This window comes from Echeneis naucrates, chromosome 1 (genome assembly GCF_900963305.1).
Source record: "Echeneis naucrates chromosome 1, fEcheNa1.1, whole genome shotgun sequence".
Taxonomy (NCBI): domain Eukaryota; kingdom Metazoa; phylum Chordata; class Actinopteri; order Carangiformes; family Echeneidae; genus Echeneis; species Echeneis naucrates.
Genome location: NC_042511.1, coordinates 12,198,030 through 12,222,245, shown reverse-complemented (window position 1 = coordinate 12,222,245; position 24,216 = coordinate 12,198,030). Strand labels below are relative to the sequence as shown.

General features: G+C 41.3%; 1 protein-coding gene across 2 annotated transcripts in view; it reads right to left on the bottom strand.

Annotated features, from left to right (window-relative positions):
• Window positions 1-1,363: 1,363 nt before the first annotated feature.
• add3a (adducin 3 (gamma) a) overlaps window positions 1,364-24,216 on the bottom strand; it is a 36,876-nt gene continuing 14,023 nt past the window's right edge. Inside the window, exons 3-15 of one of the 2 annotated variants that reach the window (XM_029500872.1) lie at window positions 21,569-21,707; window positions 20,716-20,867; window positions 20,412-20,492; window positions 16,815-16,964; window positions 16,213-16,356; window positions 15,170-15,268; window positions 13,605-13,781; window positions 11,818-12,075; window positions 10,766-10,870; window positions 10,539-10,625; window positions 7,965-8,088; window positions 5,228-5,320; window positions 1,364-3,281 (exon numbers count right to left, since the gene is read on the bottom strand). In XM_029500872.1, the coding sequence (XP_029356732.1) occupies window positions 3,031-3,281; window positions 5,228-5,320; window positions 7,965-8,088; window positions 10,539-10,625; window positions 10,766-10,870; window positions 11,818-12,075; window positions 13,605-13,781; window positions 15,170-15,268; window positions 16,213-16,356; window positions 16,815-16,964; window positions 20,412-20,492; window positions 20,716-20,867; window positions 21,569-21,707 (1,860 nt within the window). In that variant the 3' untranslated portion in view covers window positions 1,364-3,030. The remainder of the gene's footprint in view (window positions 3,282-5,227; window positions 5,321-7,964; window positions 8,089-10,538; window positions 10,626-10,765; window positions 10,871-11,817; window positions 12,076-13,604; window positions 13,782-15,169; window positions 15,269-16,212; window positions 16,357-16,814; window positions 16,965-20,411; window positions 20,493-20,715; window positions 20,868-21,568; window positions 21,708-24,216) is intronic. The other variant, XM_029500881.1, reaches the window with a different exon arrangement.

Genomic DNA, 24,216 nt, shown 5'->3' with positions numbered 1-24,216 from the left:
TTCAACTATTCACACATACATTATGTTCATTTCCATATTTTAACATAGGAAAAAAAAAAAAGAGGCACCAGTTGCTGTGTTTTCTGCTCATCTGACGCAGTTTGTCGCTTGGTGGTCAAACGGTGAAGTAAAGTACAAATGGTACGGTATGGTAAATATGGTTCAAAGTAAAGTGAGTATGCATGGATTATGTTGAATTTAAAAACAATCTGAAGAATGTGTTGTGATGGGCAAACATGAAAAGGGAGCTTCCGTTTCTTAAAATACAGTTTTATTTGTGAATTTACACGGATTAGCAATACATCTAAAAGCAACTCCATTAGATAACCATTTATATAGGATTTTCACAGGTCACAAAGTAGCTTGGCTCATTCTGGCATGCCAAAGCGAAACTCGTTCTTAAAAAAAAAAAAAAAAAAAAAAAAAAGGGATGGATAGAGAGGCATTAGTAAAGCAGGGTGCGAACAGTAGGAAAGTGAGGAAGAGAAAATAAGAAGGATGCAATGCACATTCAGTTCATCTGGGAGCAACGTATGCTCATTAAATGGTTAATAAAAAAACTCTAGTGCTCTCTGCAAACTAAAAGAAAAGCGAATGTGTACTGGGATACAAATGGAGGATGAAAAAAAAAAAAAAAAAAAAAGCCCATCAACTTTCCAGGTGGAGAGATGAGAGATGGACAGAATAAAAACATGGTGTGTTAGTGTCATGTTGTCTTTACCCTCTGCGCCATTTCTAATACACACACTTACATATGCACTTCCATTTCCAAACTCACACCTCCCTCCTCCATCTCCGAGTTGTGCGACCTAAGCTCTTCGCCCAGAGCCAGAAGCTATCATTTGACACAGCTAAAGATGTGCCCTTAAGCCCTCCCACCCCACAAATCCAATACTTCACATTGCTGGCTGGGATATTGGTACATCTGGTTAAACTGCGAGGGGGGGCAGCATTCGCCGTAACGCATCACACTTTGGCAGAGTTCAACCGTGGGTCATCCGACAGTTAAAACACCAATGTGTTTACTAGTGAAATTACATGAGAGGAGGCTTTGAAAACTGAAATGACGGCCGGGCTCACAGAGCGATCAAAGAACAACAAAATGTCTGTACAACCTCCTTCTAATGTTCCAGTTGCAAGAGGAAGTAAATGGCTAATAAAGCGAGGAAGCGTAGTTGTTGTGGTTGCAGCTACAGTTTCTGGGAGCCTGAGGGGTGTCAATGCAGTCACTGGGGTGAATTAACACAAGTCTTCTTAGGGTCTTTGATGGCCAAGCAGGCAGGCGACAATTGCAACCCTTGTCTCGTTATTAAAAGAAAAAAAAAAAAAAAAAAAAAAACAGGAAAATTTACAATATGGCTTTAAACACACACACAAACACACCAAACAGAGACATCATTGCTCCACAACCTGATTCTCAATTCCGCTGGCGACTGCAGATAGTTTGACGCACTATTCAAAACTACACTTCCTGTTTTGTGTTGCTTTTTCTTTTTTTTCTTATTTGTTTGTTTTTCTTAAGCAGATTTTAAAAATAGAAGTAATTTCTCATGCGTGACACCAATGAAAGACATTTTCTTTCCGTCTTCATGCGACTCACTTTCTGGGCCCCGACCTTTCGCCAACACCATGGCCTGCTCGCTACTTGCACAACTTTTACCAAAATACTTCACAATCTCCTTCACTGGTGAAACCAACTGCAATTAAAGTGTGTTATATACCACAAGTGCAGCACAATAAAATAAAAAATATATAGTTAAAAATCTATAGTAAACATATCCAGTTTTCATGTGTTATATAGTAAATTTGCGTACTCTGAGGATTAAAATATAATTTCAGCAATCAGGCATCACTTCAGAAGATAGTCAGCAATATAAATTCACTTCTTGCGAAAAAGAGAAAACATGCGTAACAGCAGTATTCTCTGTAAAAGCGTAGAAATGAATATAAAACAGTCGAATAATACCAAATTTGAGTCCAATAAGAAAAAAAAAAGATCAAATTTCATGAGATGACAAACCAGACAAAAACAGTGACACTTTACTAAAATTAGATAGTTTTTTTCCCCATTTGTCCATTTAGTTTGGCAAAAACACTGAGATGAAGAGCAGACAAGAAAATGCTACATCATTACTTTGAATGGATTGACCGCTCCACGAGACAACGTCAAATAAGCTCCGACAGGCTGTTCAGCCTTCATCCTCACTATCTAGTCCAGTCTGAAACTTTTAACTCATCTGCAGTTCAACCAAAAGTCGGCTGAAGAGACGGTTTGCATTAGAAGCCTACATGTAAAAAAGCTTGAAGAGTGAGAGCGAGCTAGGCCAAGAGAGAAGTTCTCTCACAGTAAATAAATCAAGACAAACCCTTTCCAGTGTGACTTCAAATTTTATGTGGCCTCTCAGTTCCTGATGTAGAGTCAGGCGCCCAGAACTTTAAAACTAAATTTTTTTTAAAGGCCAGGAAAGTTTGAAAGAAAAAAAAAAAAAAAGAGGTTTCGTTTTAACTTGTGCAGTTTTACAACACTCAGGTTGCAATCCAATCATTTCATAAAATTGGATTTTGAAGCAGGAAATACGCTTTTGTGGTTTCAAGTTCTGTTTTTAGCTCGGCAAATGGAGGCAGTGGCAGGAGGAGCCAGTTATTCAGGAAATAAATGGCCTCAAATGACACATAACAACCTGGGACTCCTTCCTGTTGGAAAACTGCCTAGGTGATCAGGTGTGTAGAGAACCAGCGCTTCATTTGTCACCCCGCATCTGCTCCAGTTTGAATTTGTGGACCCACATACTCAGCCCTAACTTTCTGGTCTTTTTTTCTCACAAGCCAAAATATTTTTCTCTGTAATCCGCTCATTTACTTTTTGTAAATAGAACCTTTTGTTAAAAAAAAATAAAATCAAATAAAATTAAAAACATGGAAGGACATTAAAAACAGGAGACAAAATAAAAACACAGACATGAAAACAAAAAAGGTGGCTGCCGCCCCTCTCTCTTCTTCCTTCCTGCTGTTCTTCCTGCTCCTTTAATCTCAGGCCTCTGTCTTCTCTTTCTTTTTGTTCTTCTTCAGGAAGGATGGGGTGCGGAACTTCTTCTTCTTCTTGGTGTTCGGGGACTTGGAAGGCGAGCTCTCAGGGGACAGAGCCTCCTCGATCTTCTCGCCGGGGCGCACCGTGATCTCCACACTCTCGATGCTGGTCGTCAGCTGGCTGACACGCTTGGACAGCTCCTCGTCCACATCGCCGTGGTCATCTTTGCCGTTCATCAGGCCTGTGTGGTTCTCTGAGGGAGGGACGATTACGAGAACAAAGAAGGTTAGACGAGAATAAGGAAGAAGAACTTCATTCCACGAGACATATCCTATTAACAGACAGAAACTGCAATAAATCCACAATCAAATGACACACTGGCATGTCCCGCTTTGTATAAAAGGATGACGCTGTGGAAAGACTTTGACTTTTTTTTTTTTTTTTTACCCTATACAATTTTACTTTAGAAATAAACTAGCGGTTCAGAGAAGGATATAGTGATAGACTAAAGGGACAAGGACAGTGGAAGCACACATGGCATATGATACTTTAATATATTATTAGATTTAAAAATATAATCAAACAAATTCACTTCAATCAGCAAGTTCACCTTAAAATATTTTCTTATTTATATAATCAGAATTATGTATAAAAAAGCCGTAAAAGCCATTTCAAAGTGGTATCAGCAAACATGAAGCACTGAAGCCCGGCCGTCCCCGACACACTAATTCCATTTGAAATGCTCTACATATTTCATAACAACATTTCTACGTAAAACCCCATTGACCTGATAGTCCACATAGTCTGTCCTCCTTTCACTTAAAGAAATAAATAAATAAAAGTAGGCACTTGAGCAGCAGACTACGCCCACGTCTTGAAACACTATTCCCAAAGTAGGCCTTATAGTGTCGCATCCCTTTCTAAGGGTTGCAAATAGATGTTACAGTGGCATCATGTTACCACACTGAAACACAAAACTGGTGACGACTTTGCAGGTTATTTTCATTTTAGTAAAGCAAAAAAGAAAGACACAAAAACATATAGGGAAAGGTAAAAAAAAAAAAATTTAACACAGTGACAAAATGGTGGCATTAGATAGTATGGGCGCCCTGATCCAGCCTCCTGTCTTGTGTTGACTGCGGCTCATTATGTGGTTTTGCGTGTTTGTGCTGAAAGGAGTTAACAGGAAGTCAATCACAATTGTCATTAAAACACACTGATCTTTTTGGTCTTGGAGCCACGCCAACTAACTTCATATCTCAAGACACAGGAATTTCTACGGACGTAGAGAACCGAAGGTGTTGCTGCACAAGATGAACAGGTCCCAATGACAGCACACAATACTTTCATGTCAATAAATCATGCCATGTGGCATTGTGGAGCAGTAATGTTCCCCACCTGGCATGTGTTTCACCAACGGTTGCTGCTGTGAGTTTGTTTCGACAAATTTCCTGTATAGTCTGTATAGGTTGCACCAAAAATCTAAAACTGACTGTTAGCTAGGTTTAGTCAAAAAAAAAAAAAAAAAAGCCAGGAGAAACAAACTTTATTTCCTGTTCATGTGTTGATTCAACAATGAAATAGAATGTTTTAATTCATTAGGTTTGGTTGTCTTTGCAGGTGTATTTTTGCTTCCTGTGTTGATGAGCGTAGCTAGAGTACATTGTGGTTAGCCCCCTTCTTACTTTGGCTTGATAGTTAACGCGCAAACCTGACAGTGGCGGCGCTTTTCCGATCTAACCTTCTGCAAAGTAGTGAAAAAGCTTCTGAACCAAAATGCCAAACCATTCCTGTACATTTAAAAGAAATATTTCAATTTGGGCTGTTGCTGCTTTGCATCCAACTCTGAAATCTCACTTGTCTCTCTATGCAACACCAAGGAGTGCTTTTAAAAACAATAAAAATAAATGAATAGATAAAAATAATCCAAGCAAAAAGACAGAATTGCTCCAATGATTACCCATCTGGGACAACATGATATTGCTTTGCTAACCAAGAGCAGAAATGCATTTTGGGGGGGAGAATAAGAAAGGAATCAGTTATGGGGACGGGACTTGGTTAAAGTGTCACTAATTTGCACTTATAGCATCAGTCGTTTTAACCCTCGTGCATGCACATCGGTTCTTAAAGACACACAACGCAGCAGTGAAAAATCCATCCTGAAAAGAGTCTGTCTCTCTCTCTGTGAGTGACGGATACCTTCTTTAGCTGGAGTGCTTTGCGGGGACTGGGTGAGAGACACAGACTGAGAGAGCGTGGAGCCGTCGTCAGAGGTTAGCTCGTGCTCGCCATCTGCAGGGGGTGGCGTGGGGGGAGGGGGTGGGATGAGGTAGATGAGAGGATTGCAGGGTGGTGGGATTGAAGGGGTGAGGGAGTGGGTGGTGGGGGGGTTGAGAGATTAGTTGTAACACACATGTTAGAATCAGGCCATGCACAGCTGCTTTTCACAAAGTTTCCCAAATCCCCGTCTGATGGTCGACGGGCCCCTGAATGGTGCCACACTTGTTTGTCTTTTGCTCCTCCTGGGTGTACAATGTGACAGGTTACACAATAACTGAAGGACCCCAGGTTTGATCCCCTGACCTCCTGCAACATGTTAACACACTACCTGCTGAAAATAAGCTCATGTGGAGGTTTGCCACCACGGCTGATATTAACAATCCTCGTTAGCACAACAATGAGCATTTTCAACCACAATCCTGCTAAAAAGAAAGACTTTGAATGCCTTTAATCTTCTCTACTTTAAAGAGAAGGATTTCATTTCTGTAATTTCTGGCTTCCTGGGTTTTTCTGGCTTTTTTATCTCTAAGAGCACACATTATGGTTTATGGCTCTTAATGCAGAAAAAAACAAACATACAAATAAAGCACTATGTATTTCAGACATGATGCCAAAACTGTTTCCAGCAGCTTGTGTTAAACTTTTCTAAGTGCAATAATTGCAGCGCCATTAGTTTCAAACACTAAATAGTGTAAACGTGTCCTGTTCCTATATCCCTTAAAAACGTTCATTCATACATTCAGGGTTACACACTGATTTGGCTGAGGTGTTAGACTCATTCACAACTCCTCTGTGCACATTATACAGAACGCAGTTGTGCAACAGCTGGGTCTGTCAGTGAACGTGCTCATATGTTCTGTACATGCCGGGTGCAGATAAAAGAAAAAAGGTTGCGTACAAAAAGTTGATATTTAAGTAACTGAACTTACAGTTATGCTTCATTAAGAACTGACTGCGTGAAATATACATCCACTGACAGGAAGTCGTTTTTAACTGAGAGCCTCAGTGTCTTCATGTACTCCATTCAATGTTTAAAAAAAACAAAAAAAAACAACCGTATTTTATTGAACACTGTTAATGTAGAGAATCAACTGGACCGTGCTATAAGCTATCAGCATGTGTGTGTGTGTGTGTGTGTGTGTGTGTGGAGCCCAGGCAGGTATCAGGCAATTCCAGACTGTTTCCAGCTTGCATCCAGATTGGTCACCGGGGATTGACGGGGCTGAGGGGGCAACAGTGTCATAGCAACGACTCGGCTCATGTGGCGGGTGTAAAGGCCTGCTGTTTGTTCGGTCTGCCATCTTAGTCATACGAGCCTCTGACTCACACACGTTGACACTTGGACCTTGTTTCATATGCATATTGGAGCATTTTGATGATTGCATTAACATGCATGAACATATGTGCACATTGATGCATATACACATACGCACACAAATTACTAATACACACATGAAACTGGTCCAATGTGGCAGGAGTTCTGCAGAACGAGGACTGGCAGAAAACTCCCTTCACTTGTGTTTTTGTTTGCTATTGATTTTCTCTTTAAAAGGCAGTGAGACAGAGGACTAATATGATTAGCATTGATGATCCTGTGTTTGTGTGTCAGTAATGCAGATGAAGCATCACTGAGGCCCATGGGGGAAAAAAAAAAACCCTCACGTTAAAGGGTGTATGCGTGTGTGTGTGTGTGTGTGTGTGTGTGTGTGTGTGTGTGTGTGTTAGCTATGCGGGTATCCCCTGAGATTGCTGCTAAAGTGACTTTGGTAAAGAACAATAAAACAATAGAGTGAGCTAAACAAACTCAGGACATGCGGTAATAAAAGCAAAAGTTTTAAGTTAGATTTAAGTTAGAGTCACAGCTCTGTAAGCGTCAAACAAGTTCTACTCCAGCTGTTTTAGCCAATTTGGAGCACTTCAAGGTGTTTCAAGGGGCTTGCTAACAACGTTAACAGGCTATGATGGGACACTGCCAATAACTGGTTGTTAGGATTGTATTTGTTCACCAATTACCAATCACCAATTCTAACTAGACAACTGAATTATTATCACAGAGTTGTTATATATATGCTGTATTTCATGAGTAGGATATTCTACAGCAGAACAATACACTGTACACTGTACAATACGCTGAAGATGACAGTCCTCTTTATAACGTGGAAATATTTTTGAAATGGCAAGCTTCCTAATGTGTTAAACTATATTGAATAGTGCTGATGAAACAGTAAACTGGGCAGCAGTTGTTCTCTGCCAAATGAGGCACTGATAACATCAACTCTTCTGCTATCTTCAGTCAGACAGTTACTCTTAATGGTTGTAATCTCGCATCATGTGCTTTCAAACTGGACCATACAAATCGATTATTGATCAGGTTTGTTTTAAAATCTAAAAACATTTTGGTCTTGAATCAGCATGCAGGCTGGCAGGATTGTTGTTTATGCTTGATATCCAAGGATAAGGCTTTGGCTGTGGCATTACGTGTGTGTGTGTGTGTGTGTGTGGGGTCCATATGTCTCTCAGTGTGACTGGGCTACCTAAGTATTAGCAGATCCAACATCAATGAGTTCAGTAAGTCTTCATGCTCCAGGCCCAGTGTATGTATGGTGTGTATCAGTTTGCATGTTTGTTTAAGTGTGTGTGTATTTGTGTGTCATACCACTGAGGCCCAGTTGTCTCCTCTCCACGTTCTTGCGGTACTCCTCTAGTTCCTTCTCTGACAGCTCACTGAAGGGGTTGGGAGGCAGGGAAGCCATCTGGTCCTCCTCTGTGGGCACGTATGGCTGGGGAGGAGACATGGAGCGGGGTGAACATGGCAGCGTGAGCGCACACGCACAGAGTCAGGAGGCACATGGACACACATGCAACAAACAATGCACATACACACAAACAGATGTATGCCACATCTCATAAATGTCTACTGTGCACACGAACACAAACCGGCTTCCCTCCCTCTCTTACATACTCACACTCCCAGTCTGACACACAATCAAATACACAAACACCTCCTGTATCTAACGGTGACAATCTTTCATTGCAGTGTAACTAAGTCTGCTCATTTAAAGAGAGAACAGGGGTGTGAACCACATCACAAAGAAATCATCTAACCACCAACTCTACACTCAGCTTCTCATCCAATTTGTGTCAACCTCCAACATCTTTATAGAGGGCTGGAGAAAATTAACACAGCAACTGCATCACACACAATCAAGTGCAATTACATACATTTATCATCATACCCACAAATCAAGTCACACACATGCAAACATAATAAACATTTCTTTTGAAACAGGTTTGCTTGGATGCGAGTGTAACAGTATGTCCCCAAGGCTGTTCAGGTCCAAAACACTATCAAACTCAGTGTCAAACTCATGCTGTGTTTTCTGTTCTGAGCAGGCAAAAAATGTGTCAAATAAAATCCACATAATATGAGAGACTGAAGTGAAAACACCACCACAAACAGGAACAGTAAGAAAGCACTTGCGAATATTTACCAGAACTTTTATCTGCACCAGATCCTTCAAGACAAGACACCAACCAAAAAAAAAAAAAAAACCATCAGCATTTTAATGCTATTAAAATGATAGAATTTTAAAGTAGATTTGCTATTTGGTTTGTTTCATTTGTCAGTGCAGCTGTCACTTAGCCTTCACCTTTGTGTAAGGCTCTCACTTGTCTCCCCCTCATGGTCAAAAGATGTCATTGAACTGAAGCAAGCGAACATGATTTTGAAAACACACAGTCGTTTGACTGATCAGGGGCGGTTACTCAGTGAACATGTTCAGGATTTGTTATCTGGCTTAACTGAGCTGAAAGCCAACCAGCCTGGATGACCTGTGCTAGTAAATTAACTGGCTCGCTTAATTCTAGGATTTCCTACGTTCACATGAAAGATTCAAGGATTTCAATTAAAAGAACCATCATTGGACCATGAATAAATAAAGCAAGTCAGACTGAGAGGAACAAACACTGATACGGGCGGGTTAATTATAGTGATGTTCAAAAGGGATTTTCACCAAAGCCAAATATGAATAATATAATCACATGACTGGAATAGAAAAGTAACAAACAGAAATAATATCCAAAGGATATACTGGATGGTGTGTAGGAAGTATTACATTTCACGCTGAGGGAATATCGTCTACCTTTAATTAAATATTGGTTTTTATTTATCAGACATTAACTGCCTAAAAGCATCAACACTGCCAAGACCAAACAATCATCGTTCAGGTAAATGGCGTTAAATGAGGCTGTAATAGTCGTGTGTTTATTTAGTGTGATAGACCTTCATCAGTTAGAAGCGCTTATCACCTCGGTGTATAAACTCTTTTGTTTCCATCTGGAAAGCTGACCTGCTGTGGAGCAGGTCAGGAGTTCAGCATAAATGACCACAGCGAAACACACCAGTGAGCAGCGTGAATCATCAGTGTGACCGAAAACCCAAATTCAGCTTGTTCGTCTCATGACTCTGTGGGTGTTTACAGGCAGCACTTGTGTGACATCTCTTTGGCTCTAACTCGTCGTTTTGTTGTTTCTTCAGCTTCTTCTACTTAACAAAATTTCATCACCTCAGATCATTTCCAGCACGTCTCATAACAACCCAAACTGCAACCTGAGCAGATGTCTAATCAGTTCGGATAATGCAGAAGACATCTGAGTTACTGCTCAATAAACAAGTGATTAGGGAAATCTGCATTGCTGCCATTACTTCAGTGCAGCAAGAGGGAGGACTGTCTATCCTGCATAAACCATTTCACATCCCTACACAAACATGTACTGGAGAAAGTGCTGACTTCTAAGTACTACTACACAGCAGCTTTGTGTTCTTTCTCTTTAATTTAGAGACTAGTGGAAACCCAACAAAGCTCTACAAAACACTCTTTGGCATCTTGATGAGCAGCTATGTTGTGTTCTCATCAGTCTCCTGCCGTCTATCCTTGAGATGCTAATTTCCTACTCAATGTATATTTTTATTAAAGAAAATAAGCAATAATGGATAAATCCGTATGCCTTATTTATTCTTGTAACTAGCCAACCATCATGAGCTGATTTGTGGCAAAGGTTGGTTGAAATGCCAATTAAAACAGGGAGGTTTTTGATGTCAGACCCTCACTCTTCTCGGACCTCACATTTAACCAAACTGTCTAAATGGAAAGACATTATTACAGTTACACAGGTGGGAAATTAAAGGAATCAGGATTCTTCTGTAAAGGCACCGAAAACTTAGTCTCACCCGTCGTGGTTCATCAACTGGGATGCCAGCAAGGTGCTGTGAACGTGGCCCTGACGACATCACATCAAAACGGTTTTGCTCCCTGATCTACAGGAAGACAAAAGAAATTATGATTTCACGTTGATCAAGCAGCTTACTATCACAAATGCTCATCACTCTCACCAGATGTGTCAGCCTGCTACAGAGGCAGAAAAGTAAAATGTCTGACTGAGAAGAGTTAGACTCACTTTGTTCCTCTTCTCCAGCACCTCACTGGGGTCTGTGTTGAGCGGGACAAACTGATTGGGATCCTCAATCCGGATCGGTGTTCCTGTCTCCTCTGCCTTCATCCACTGGAATGGGAAAAAAATAAAAAAAATGAAAAACCGATGCGAATAAAAACATATTATATACATAACACCATCTCTGCTGCACTTTACAAACAGGTGCAACCAAACAAGACCAAACAGACATTATAGATATTCTTGTAACATCTCTAGTCTCCAATTGATATTTTTTGTTTTAAACATTAAAAAAATGTATTCCTCAAAAAAAAAAAAAAAAAAAAAAAAGAGTAATTGAGCTACTCATGGAAATTGTAAAGGTCAAAACTGGCATGAATGAATAATCTGGCAGCCACTATTGTGTAAATATACCAATAAACAACTGTAGAGAATTAAACTGATGATCACTAAAGGGGCAGCACAGTGGAGTACTGTTCAGTGGCCACAGTAAGAAGGTTGCCGGTTTAGCTTCCCGGCCTGGGGCCTTTCTGTGCGGAGTCTGCACGTTCTGCCTGTGCCTGCGTGGGTTTCCTGCCACCGTCCAACGACATTATGTTTGAGTTAACTGGTGACTCTAAACTGTCTGTAGCTCTGAGTGTGAGTGGTTGTTAGTCTCTGTCTGTCTCTGTGTGTTGGCCCTGTGATGGACTGCTGCCCTGTGCAGGGTCGCTCCCATGGCCCGGAAACAGAAAAGTGGTAGAAGATGAATGAATGAATATTCATGTGCTAAATGTCTCAGTAGTGAATAACATCATTGAAATGAATCAGTGTAGACCTCTGTTTAGGCCTGTAGGGGGGGATCTAGTATCAAGTATAAAAGACACAATGAATGAATGAGGTTCTTTATATTAATCCACAATAACACAAATACAAAAAAATAAAAATAAAAACACGAATACACATGAAATCTTTGGATAAACTTTAGATTTTCTAAATAATATCAAGGAAGCGTCATGTTTTTATATAAAAACTGTAAAATCAGGCACGAGCCTGTGTTTGACACACACACAGCTCACCGTGGTTGTCCGGCTGTTGTAGCGGTCTTCTCCTCCCTCCACGCTGACCTTAGTGTAGCTGTTGGGCGAGTTGAGCCAGCGTGTCTTCTCCCTCTGCTGCCGCTGCTGCAGGAACTTGAAGGGCAGCCGTGTGGCCCCGCCGTCCACATCCTCCTCAAACATGAACGCTGTGACGGTGGCGGGGATCTCCACGTCACTCTTGTGCCTGGGCTTCTCCCGGACAATGGGGTGCCTGTAGGCGTAACCTGTCCTGTAACCCTGCAGCAAGAAAACAAGATCACAGCCATAGTTCATTTTCTTTGACCTGCATTGATTAATGATTAATTAATGACGATGGTTTGTGAATATTCACGTAAAGAAAAGACAAAGAAATGAAAACAACAAGGTATCAAAGGCATTTGTGCATTATGTTTATACAGCCTGTGTTCTCCACTTGAACTACTGTAACACCAAATTCACCCCATGGGGATCATCAAACAGAAGTCATTGCGCTTTTTTTTTTTTTTTTTACACCAGTAGAGCGTGAATTGGAACAGAAACAAGCCCTATTCTGTGACTGGTCCTTCCTGTGGTGCTGTTTGAGCTGCCAGTCACTCACAAAGACAGAAACAGTGCTGTGCTGTTTCTGGCAGCACACTGGATTGAGAGAGAATCATTTCCTGTATGACCCTTTCTCTCTTGGCCTCTCCTTGATTCCCCTTCTCCTCTCCTCTTAATCCCCATCTTTCCTTCCCTCTCCCCCCTTTGCTGTCACATGGTCTGACTTGTTTTTCACATTTCGGCCAAACACAGCAAAGTTCTCCTCTTTCTGACCCTTCAACTGATGATCATCAGCTTTTATTTAAACATTACTGGGCCAGCCTTCCCTTTGTAAAAGGCTGCTTCACATTCAGACATTTCTACACTTTCACAGCTGGAGGGTTGCTGCTTATCTATCCAGGAGACAGCGTGTGAAGCCACTTCATTCTCTTCCATGTCATTTTCGTCACTGTGTCCGAGTAAGCAGTGTACTGTAAACCAGAGGTTATTTAATACAAATGCAATGTTTATGAAAGGTGAGGGAGGAGGAGCCAGGGCGCGGCGGCACACAGATGTTCAGTCTGCACCTGATGTGAGACCGTGATCAAAAGGAGAAGAAGAGAGCTGGAAGGTGAAAAATGCGAACATCAAGAGGAGAGAAAAGAAAAAGAAAAGTAATGATACAAGGATAGAAAATACAATAAAAAGTGACGAGACAATCAATTCTATTTGAACCCCCACACTCGATGTGTGTAGCGCCCAACCCAGACGCTATCTGCTGTGATGAAAATCTATTATTTAATCATCACTTCCTGCTTCCTTGAAATGCTTTTTTTAGTTTATCCTGAAATTACTAATTGTGCCTCTCAAAACTGATTTCTCCATACCAGCTAACAGCTAGTCACTGTGTGAGTAAGAGTGCCTCCTAAATAATAAAAGTTGTGTTTCTATTCTTCGGCTTGGACTTTCTTCTCTAACTCTGCTTATCCACAAAGAAAGGAAAACAGCAATGTAAACCTGACTGCAGACGACTTCACGAGACACTTTAAGAGCTGTTTTCAGTCAGGGACTGTCAATAAATATTCTGTCATCAATAAATCATAATATTTGCAGAAATTTCTCCCTTAACCTTCATGTTTTTTTACAATTATATCACATGAAGTTGCTTGAAAAATATCTAGCGATTTAACAGGCCAGAGGATGTGAGTGTAGAGAGTGCATTTGTGCAAAATGTACAAAATTTCTCACTTTGCTATCTGTTGACTCACCAGGTTATCCAGCATCCTCATCATCGACTCAAACTCCAGCTCTCCGACCTTCCACTTGTACTGGCCAGCCATGTTAACGGCAGCCGCTGTGGACACGGCGAACACTCGTGATTTGTACTTCTCCTGATCCAGTACGATCAGGTTGTCCACGCTGCCAGCACAGGAGATGGCATTCACCTAAACTCAGAGAAAGGACAATAGGACGCACGTGAGGCTCTGCGGAAGACTGACAGCTTATGCTACACAAAATAGATGCCTTTTGTATCATCAAACATTTATTCTGATGGAAATGAAAGCAACATGATAGAAGAAACCAATCTCCAGGTACAAGAAAGATGCTCTGTAAAACCAAAATAAGAAATAATAATATAATTAAAAATAAAAACAAAAAACAAAAAGCATATCTGTACCAAGCAATATATAGTACATGTCGACCACAAACATGGTTGGAGAATTTATTTATAGAAATTAAGCTGGGCTTTGCAGGATGGATTAATGTTTTCTTTTGCTTGACTGGGGAGAGTCAATCAGGAGATTTGGTGTGCCTGTTACAGCAGCATCTCTGAAATCCATCGCATTAACAAGTCAGCACAAAGACACGCAGGAGCCCGACAGAGAAACCTCACACTTAACATAACATTATACAGATTTACACATCATGAGCTCCCCCATAGCTCTACATCTGCCACAGCTAAAAGTCTGACAGCTGCTGTACATTTGCTGATTCTAAGTCTGTGGTTGATTTCACAGACTCACTCAAACAGGAAGCACAACATCCTTCTCTAAATGCTGTTTTGGACCAACATCAACAACAGCATACCAACTTCTTAACAGCCCTGCTGAAAAAGATCACCGGGACGCCACATCTACCACCGCAGAGTCCACAGGAGAGCTGCCTCCATCCTCAAGGACCCCGCCCATCCCCAGCACGGACCGTTCACACTTCTGCCCTCAGGCCAGAGTTACAAGTGTGAAATGTAGGACTAACAGACTAAAGAACTCTTTCTTTTCCACTGCCATTAGACTCCTAAACAAGAGTTACGAATTGCATCGACCACCTCACGTAACAGTCAGGCAACTGTTACACTTCATTTGCACATGCCATCATCTTGGATGTTTCATTTTGCACACTGCCTGATATTGTTATTGCATATTTCTATTGCTGCTTGAGATTGCTCTGTTTTGATTCTACTGTATTTTCTTAAACAGTTTTTTCCATTTTTATTCCATGTATCTATGTCTATACATGGACGCATTCATTGTGGGCAGCAAAAAAGAATTTCATTGTACAGAGAAATGCGATTCTTTACTGTACACATGACAATTAACTCTTTCACTCTTTAAGACAGTGTTTAGCCACCATTGTCCACAAGGCACAAAATTATTGACTTATGGAGCATTGTTGAAGAAGTCAGAGTGGTGGAATGTGACAGCGGAGAGATCAGATTTAGAGGGTGAGCTGCCGCCCTGCAGGTTTTATTCGTATGAACGGGTGCAGGAATGTGCTGGGTGCCCAAAACAGCAACAGTTAGCTAGTGTGTGTGTCTGTGTGTGCATGTGTGTACCTGGATTTCACAGGCATACTGGGCATTGTAGATGTAGTGAAAGGCCTCTTCAATGGTCTCCCCAAGAGCAACTACACCATGATTCCTCAGCACCAAAACCTGCAACACACACACACACACAGATAAATACTGATAAACCACAGACAGATCTATTTGTCTAATTTGAGTTTAAGCAGGCTAGAGCTTTGAGCCATTTAATTAAAAAGTAGCCATTTCAGCAGGACAGTGGAAAATTTCCTGAAGTTTTGCCCATTTCACTCAGTTAAAATCATGATTAAGAAGTGAGTGCAAAACACTCACATAGTAAAGCACATGTAGGGACAAAAGTGAGGAGGTGCAGAAGGTAACCCAAACAGTAGACTTTTCAACAGGATGTGTTGCTTTGACTGTCTTTCACTGCTTCCTGTTCAAAATACACCACACCCGGATAATTGGATCATTGTTCTTTCATGATGGCAAGGACGAGATGTAGCAGCTTCCTTACCTTGATTATTTTAAAAACTACTTTCAAATATCTAGATGATTATTCTGAGCTCTTTGAAATCCCTTCCATTCTTGCCTGTTTGCCTTCACTAACAGAGTGTAGAGTTTTCAGTCAAAGAGGCTTTTGTTATTGTGAATGCTCTTTGATTAATAATCCATCAGTGATTAGAAAAGACTCCAGGAAATCACTGTGCCCACCCAAGGAAGAGTTCAGCACATACTGTAAATCCTTCTTAAACAATGATAATGTTGGTATCCTGGCTTTTGTATGAATGAAACACAATGTGTAATGTGTTAAATATTAAGCTTTATATGGACTAATCAACAGATTTTATGAGCTTAGTCCAGAGCAAAGTTACTGTTTACTCATGTTTTGAGTCTTTATAATAGGTTAGGCTAAGTGCCTGCATACTTTGCACGCAGATGTGGGAAATGGCTCAAACTTATTCACTACTGGTCTGAGAAGGAAGGGATTATTATAGAAAAGTATTGGCTAAATGCTGAACTGTTAGACAGGCAGATAGGCTGAACTCAGCGCTCGGTTTTAAGAGTTTTCTCACCCTTGCGGTCGGCCCAAGGGCTTTTTGCAGCTCACGCCGCTCCTCCTGGTCATCCAGGCTGCCTTGGTAGTTGTAGTAGGCGATGTCTCCCAGGATCAGTGCCTCCTGGGAAATGGGCAGAATGCCGCACTTCATAGATGACACCTAAAACAACAGAGTTAAGAATAAGCAAAGACATGAAAGAAGAAGAAGAAAAAAAAAAACAAAACAAAGCTTCGATGGGCGTACAACAGAGGTTTTATAAGAAACCCTTTGAAAGTGCTTTCCCCTGATGGATGCAGAAACAAGCCTCTTGTCGTCATAAGACATAACTGAATTCATGCACTGTAGAGCACAGGTCACAAACACTGCGCATAGCAGTGTCTGTTTACGGATGAATATTCGCTTTCAGTAGTGATGTCTATTTCAGTGGTATAATTGCACCACTCACATTTCGACACCTCCCGAGAAAGACTAATCCCAAAATGAAATATTTGATATGCTCAGCAATATCAGATTCCATGTAAAAGTGAGCCTCAGATTAATCAGAGTAGAAGGGTCCAACATTCATTTTCCTGCAGCTCGGCCCTGGACGGTCGCTCGCTGGCGTAAAGGGAACTTACAGCGGCTGTGGCAGGAGTGTGCACATGTATGATGCAGCGTATGTCTGGACGCATGGAGTAGATAGCAGCGTGCGGGCTGAAACCTGCAGGGTCAATCCTCAGGTTGGTGGAGCCCTGCTCGATCACGTCCCCGATGATGTTGACCTTCACCTGGACAAATGAGGCGAGGACACAAAGTATGTGGTCACTTGAAGGATTTCTGATTTGGATCTGGAGCTGGCGTCTGCAAAGCTCCAACTGCTTTTAAACCAAAACATTTTTCTCTTCAAAAACCTAAACACTTATTATTGACACATTATTAAGTTCTCCTTTGAGGGGAGGAATATGTAGAGGCTGGAAGATGGCACAGGGAGAGATATGATAAAACTAACTGCGCCCAGATCAGCGTAATTAAATATACCCAAGCACTAAGGCACATTTAGAGATTGGCATGTAACCAGATCCGTCCCTTCAAACAAACACAGAGCTGATGAATCTCCATTATGTAGGGAGACACAATTGTAAGTCTAAACCAATGACGCACATAATAACAGAAATCATATTATCAATGTTTCCTTCTCTCTCATCTGCTTCTCTTCAGGAAATGAATTGGCAGATTACCAGGAAACATAATACAGTCAAAGAGTGTACATGACAGCCTTTGCTATGACAACTTCATTACCAGCCAGTTAGCATTTATTAATTTACGGTAAAGGAAAGATGGGCGATGAAGGGAAAGATTGAGGCAGAGCTTGTGTGGGGGGGGAGTTGGATAGACAGAGAAGTTAAAGACACAATAAAGGCAGGTAACTGGACTGCGAGATTGAGGCATAAAACCTGAGGAAATAGCAACAATGAAGCTGACTGCAGATGTCAGGCCTCACAGTAAAACCTAATAACAAACAGAAAAACCAGCTCTGATTCAGATCTTGTACAAAATTTTCATCGCTGTAACCACACGTTGCTTTGTGATGCAACCCAGAACCTACAGGCTCACATTTCTCTTTCACAACACCACGTCCAAGCGTGCACGATCACAATAGGAGGGCATCCATCATGTAGTTAAAGGGCATAAAGTACAAGCAGTTTTGGTTGGAGCCTGCAAAGTTTGTTGTGAGCCTCTGTGTTTGAGGAGTAAAATGTTTCAAGCATGATGTAGGAGGGACAAAGAACATTGCAAATGACTGGCACACTGAAAAATTTTATGGTGAAATGCGGTGAAAAGGGAGAAAACGATTTTAAAATATTCCGTGTCTTTTCTCTGGCTGAAAGCTGGAAACATCACAGGGCTGAAAATAAGCTCCTTAGTGCTGCTTTAGTTATGAATGATTTGTCATCTCATAATTGTGCTGAATAGTGGAACCTTGTCCTCCTGAGTACAAGCACAAATTACTTCCGATCATTTTTATTTTGCTGTTACACGACTGCGTAACTAATGTGTTTGTGGGATTTTCTATTAGGTAAAATATGTTTTTGTGTTGGACTAAAAATTCAGGGCATGATTATTGATTAAATAAAACTGAAGTGTGGAGTTCACAGCTTTCTGGTGATGTCTGAAAATCCGCAGTCATGTCCTGAGCGCTGCTCTGCCTTTTACCAGCCATATGGATGTTTGGCCGAATGATTGTTGCCAATTGTCAGTTTACCCGGCAGACGAATGGCACCAGCCGAGCGTTACTAACTACTGCCATCTTTGTCACAGCCAGCTGTCAACCGATCAGACATCGATTAGGTTACATCACATGTCCAGTGTCCAGTGTTCACCCTGTCACGTCCTTCAACATGATAGCACTTCTAATTATAAAAGCATGCCAAGGGGCCTGTCGAAAAGAATGTGAAATGTGACTCGGTTGGATGGGGAAAAAAAAAAACATTGGCCCAACATTGGCAGCTAAAATCCCTGAATTCCCTGAAAGTCAGTCTCTATTGTTACTCGGACTCTGATTAGAGCTACTCTCCAGTGACATCGATCTAAACTAAAAAGCCACAAACTCTCCATAAGCTCCAATGAGCCACCTTCACCTCAGAGGTCCAGCAGAGACACTGAGGGGGCGAGGCGGATGGAAACCGACCAAAGCTAACTGAACTCCATCTTTCTCTGATGCCTGAGCCCCCGCCCATTCGACCCCCGCACAACCTCTAAAGCTCTTTATTCTTAATCAACCTGTTTGCTTCTCTAAACACAGGAACTCAGCCACTAAAGAAGCCGCTGGATTGTGACTGGCACTAAAACAGTCCGGGAGGTCAGCTGCATCTACAAAGACATAGACATTATTTTCATCTCCTGACAGTTACAAAAATGTGGTCATCAATGTCACACAGACGACCACAGTGACGATAAACACAATCCAGACACACAAACTATAAGTTCCGTTTAAGTAACGTTGCCTCACATTTCTAACCCTAAGCCAAAAGCTTTACTTCGAGCAAAAGTTTCATTTGACCTTTTTTTTTTTTTTTTTTACCTTGCGCTATGGACAACTTAAATACTAACTTAAAAAAGGGTAAAAAGGTCAAAGGTCAACCGTGTGGGATTTATGTGACTTGGTTTGGTTGATTGTTCTTCATCTTTTCAGCATTTTTTTCCCCCATCAAAGAATATATCACTAGAGGGTGTTATTTGTCACCCCCTTGTTGATATATTTCTTATTTCTGATATCATAGCCTTTACCAGAGCTGAGATACGTTCAAGAATATATTGTAAAATTCACAAATGTACTTGCATTTGGTTGACAGAGGAAATGCTTTTCAGAATAATCACTGTGAGGTGAACTGCCCGGTCATATGAAGCACTTGTCATTAATTTATTCAGCTTGGAATAAGCACAAATCAAAAATTTGGTGACAGTGCAAGAAAATGGAAAAAGAGGAAAACAGATACACACAGGAAGTTAAAATGCAAGGCAGACAAATAATTATTCATCTGTTGGCACAGCATGCCCAGTGCTGTGACAATATGTGCACTCTCTCAACTGAAACTGGACAAACAAATAACCTGCACCAGCCACAGTGTTTGCTGACTTGTTAGAGGAAAGCAGCAGGCTGAGAAAAGGTATGATGCGGTCCAACTAATGGCAACAGCACAAGAATCAGTGTCATTAAACATGCCAATGACTTGTAGAGAAAGAGAGATGTCGTCTATTGTTTCTATTGAAGACTAAAATATCATCCACCCTTTATTCAATTCAAGGAAGTAAATGGCTGATTAAGCAAAGTAGAAAAGCATTAGTCCCCTCCTCCAAACGCTCAATACACTGAATGCTGCTGTTGGCTAACAAACACAGCCAAGGACACTGAAACTGACACACATCTAAAGCCATGATATTTCTTTCAGTCCAATCAAGGGTTCAGTGAAATGAAAGTCCAATGTTTGTGCTTTTAGTTCTGCAGATAAACCAACACTTAAATACAATAAAAACATTTAGTCTTACTGAAAAAGAGAAAGACATTTATTTCAAAATCTTGCATATTCAAATGTTTTACTTGCTGCAATTTGATCCCCCCCCCCCCCCAATATTACTGTAGTGGAATGTTTTGTTTTTTTTTTTGTTTTTTTTTTTAATTCAGTATCAAACTACATGTCTATTTGTAATTGTCCACCTCTAAATTTTTCTCTTACCAGGTTTGATGCAGAAGCCTCAGCGAATGACAGTCCTCTGGGGATGATAAGGATGTGGTCCTGCTCTTTACTAACCCTCCCCTAAGGCAAAAAAAAGTCAATGGCATTAAAGAGATTCAAGAAAACTGACCTGACAACAACATCATCCTCAAAAACCATCCCAAATGACTCTACCCAGATCAATGAGTGCATATTGACACATTTAACTAGAAATTCTATGGAATTAATCAGGATACAGTGTCATAGTTTTCATAAAGCACAACTTTTAACACTAGTATCTTATCTAATCTGGTTGGGCACTCACTGTGATGTAAGAGTTGGCGAAGTGTGCCCAGCTGAACAGATCGACCAGTCTGTAGAGGCTGGCTAGTTTACAGCGTGTGAGCTTCTCGCCTTTCACCATCGTGGCAGATTCAACTCCGTAAATGTCGCTGATGGGAGTGACCATCCCCAGACCTGAGGAAAGCAGAAAGGAGTGGAGATAAGAAAGTGTATATGTATATATATGTATATATATATATATATATATATATATATATATATATAAGTTTGGTCTCACTTTTATGTAAATCTGCATGAACAAGTTAGTTAGTTGGTTATTTAGGTGACACGCACAGAGACATATTCAACTGGTGATCTCTTCAGTTACAGTTATACCCCGCGTGCAACAGCTGGATTTCTATTTAATGATGTTGTGTATCTGACACATCTCCCTTAATATCAGACAGATTACTAATTTGCCCACAGAGATGTTCTTACTGCAGTTCACCCTTTGAAAATTTGTTTACTTCCACACCTCATTAGATTTGCATTTTATGGGAAGAGCTTAACTGAATTGAATATTGCCTTTGACATGCTATTTAGTATTTGTTGTGCATACCAGAGCTCTGATTGGAAGCAGACTTCACATATGAACTCCTGGACAGAACTCACAAAGGATCAAACCCTGGAGAAAAATGCGTGGCTCTTCCGGAGTCTGGGGTTGGGCTGTTTTAGGGCATTTATGCCCTCAAGCGCACTAAGCTCATGTTTGCGTATGAATCTCCTCTCTTTTTGTGTTTCAGCACAGTTCAAAGTGTCTGCACTCAGGGTGAGGCTGGCATGTTAGCTAAATTTTAGCGTCTGGTTGCCCAGGGTAACCACCGAGGCGTACTCACTGAGGGGCGAGGTGTTGAAACCAGCCACTGAGCTGGCCATGAAGAAGTCAGCAATCTGTCTGAGGGCGAGCAGGCCGGTGGGGTTGTTCCCCTTCCGCTGCTGCTCCTGGATCAGACTTTCTAATTCCTCCTTGAAGGCCTGCAGGGGAAGAAAAGGAAAGAGTTGGGACAGAGAAAATAATGTCACAGTGAGATGACAATGTAACAAAAACTAGAAACATAAGACAGATTTGGATGCGCGTGGGAAAGCAAAGTTCAATTTATGTTTTTTTTTTATTATTTTTTTTTTAACATGCTCTGAAGCCAAGAAGTGATCGATATCTGTGAACAACACACGAGAAAAAAATCAACCCTCTGACTTCCGGAGTGCTCCGATCGGGTAACATACTGCTTAAACAACTTTAAATGAATTAAGCTTCAACTTCCTTTATTAAACTGAACTGACTGGAAAGGCAAGGGTGAAAGATGAAGGGAACAACGATATGAGTCGAGGACAGTAGAGCAAGGGATTAGTTATGACAGAGAGATGACAGAGGAAAGAGATGTGGGAACATTTGGAGAGACAGGAAAAGGGAATGAAGAGAAGAAGGGGGTGGGGGGTGGGCTGTGTTAATCACAGATTAGACACGCTCCTCGGGCGTCAATCTGAATTGTCCTCAAACAACTGGAGGAAGATGGATCACTATAGGCCGACTGGACGAGAAACTGAGTCAGGACTGGCTGTCTGACCGGCTCACACCCTGCATTATGATTGGCTTCTCAAAATGACTGGGAGAGAGTGTCTGTGTGTGTGTGTGTGTGTGTGTGTGTGTGTGTGTGTGTGTGTGTGTGTGTGTGTGTGTGTGTGTGTGTGTGTGTGTGTGTGTGTGTGGTGCCAATCCTCTGGTCCTGACTACAGACATCTGCTGACTCTACAGACGCAGTGCAGTACAAGTAAACATGCTCTTATCCAAGACCAGAAACACACACGCCGGATGCATTATATCATATTACACATGGTATGATCTGATGCTTTCACTTTCTGTCCAAGTAAATGTTTCTCATCACGCAACAGCTCTTAAATCAAAAGTTCAAACAGAGACCTCAAGACTTCTCAGTTTCCAAGCACTGAGGAGAGCGAGCGGAGAAATGCGTTGATGCTACAGGTGCGTGTTATATTCATACAGCTCCAGCAGCTAACGGCAGACAAGGTAATGCTGTATGGATAGCTCCGGTTAATCTTAATAAGGCTGTTAACCACTCAGGGGGCACACTCACCTTTCCCTACCGGCTAAAGACATTAAAGCTGTGAACAGTACAGAGGATTTTCAAGCCGCAGACACAAACGCATGAAGTCTATCAAAGGCAATGCACTTTCGAAGCCATTTGAATAAAATGCATTTTTAACCATCGGACATATTTGATTTACAACTGTGGCAAGATAGAAAGGAGAGATAAAGGAGGAAGAAAAGTTCACATCTCCTGAGCCACAAGGATATCTCGGGTGTCTGTATCTAGTCCTTTCTTCATTGCATTTTGTACCCTATGGACAACAAGATCCGTGAGAGCCCCAGTAATGCATTTACAACATGTGCTTCAGCTAAATGAGGGATATTCCACAACGTTCTGATATGATGGCAACAATGTAAAGCTGGTGTTTCCTCTGCTGCATCCATCTGTAGGGTTTTATTTATTAATGTTTGTCCTCATGGAGCGCTGCATCTCAACAGTGACTGCTCTTCCCCGTGTCCCATAAATTATTAGATATTAGACTGCTGGCAAATACATCAATACACACAGAGCCTATAGCCACCGCGGCCTCAGTGAGACGAATATATTCCTTTAAAGTCCCATCTTTGTTTTCAAAGCTGTTTGACTATGTGTTGTTACTCTGGTCACATTTAGCTTAATCTACCTCATGAAGAATTTTCTTAGTGTGAAACCAAAAATCTTAACCAACCAGCCTGCCTGGCCATGAAACAAAACCCGTAAGACAACAGCAAACATCTAAAATGTTACTATCTGTAAGAGAACTTTTGGCTGTCTCAGTTCTTTCAAATGATTTGCAGGACTGTTCCAACAGCCTGGTTATCAGTCTGGATTTATAAATGAAGGATTTTTCTCTATGGTCTGTATGCAAAGTCTGCCACTCTGAAATGTCATCCCCCCCCCGAACACTTAAATCGTGTTTTCATGTTTCAACGTTTTCATAAAAAATTCACTGCACTTTATTGTCTGCCAGAGTTAACAGGCAAATTCTAATAATTTGACTTCCTGGAGGAAATTTAAATCCAGTTATTGCAAAAGCATCACAGCAGGAGTAAAAACAGGCCACAACCCTGCTTTCATATAATGACTCCTTTAACAGCACAACATCAAATATTCATGCCTTTACTTGATCTCAGTACTTATGCAACACTCAACATGTTCCCAACAGAGCTGTGTCCGCGCATAAAAACATCTCTGACACACAACTTCCCCTTGTCTCGGCCCCCCACATCCCCTCCAGTTACCCCATGGGACAGTCCATTAGTGTAACGAGAATGGAGTTAGGGCCTTTGGTTTTATGGCCATGTGGGGATGTTTTGTTAAAACTGGACCAACCCAACGAAACAGTTCACCCCCCACCCTCTGTGTCAGGATACATACAGCCCCAGAGCACCACTGCT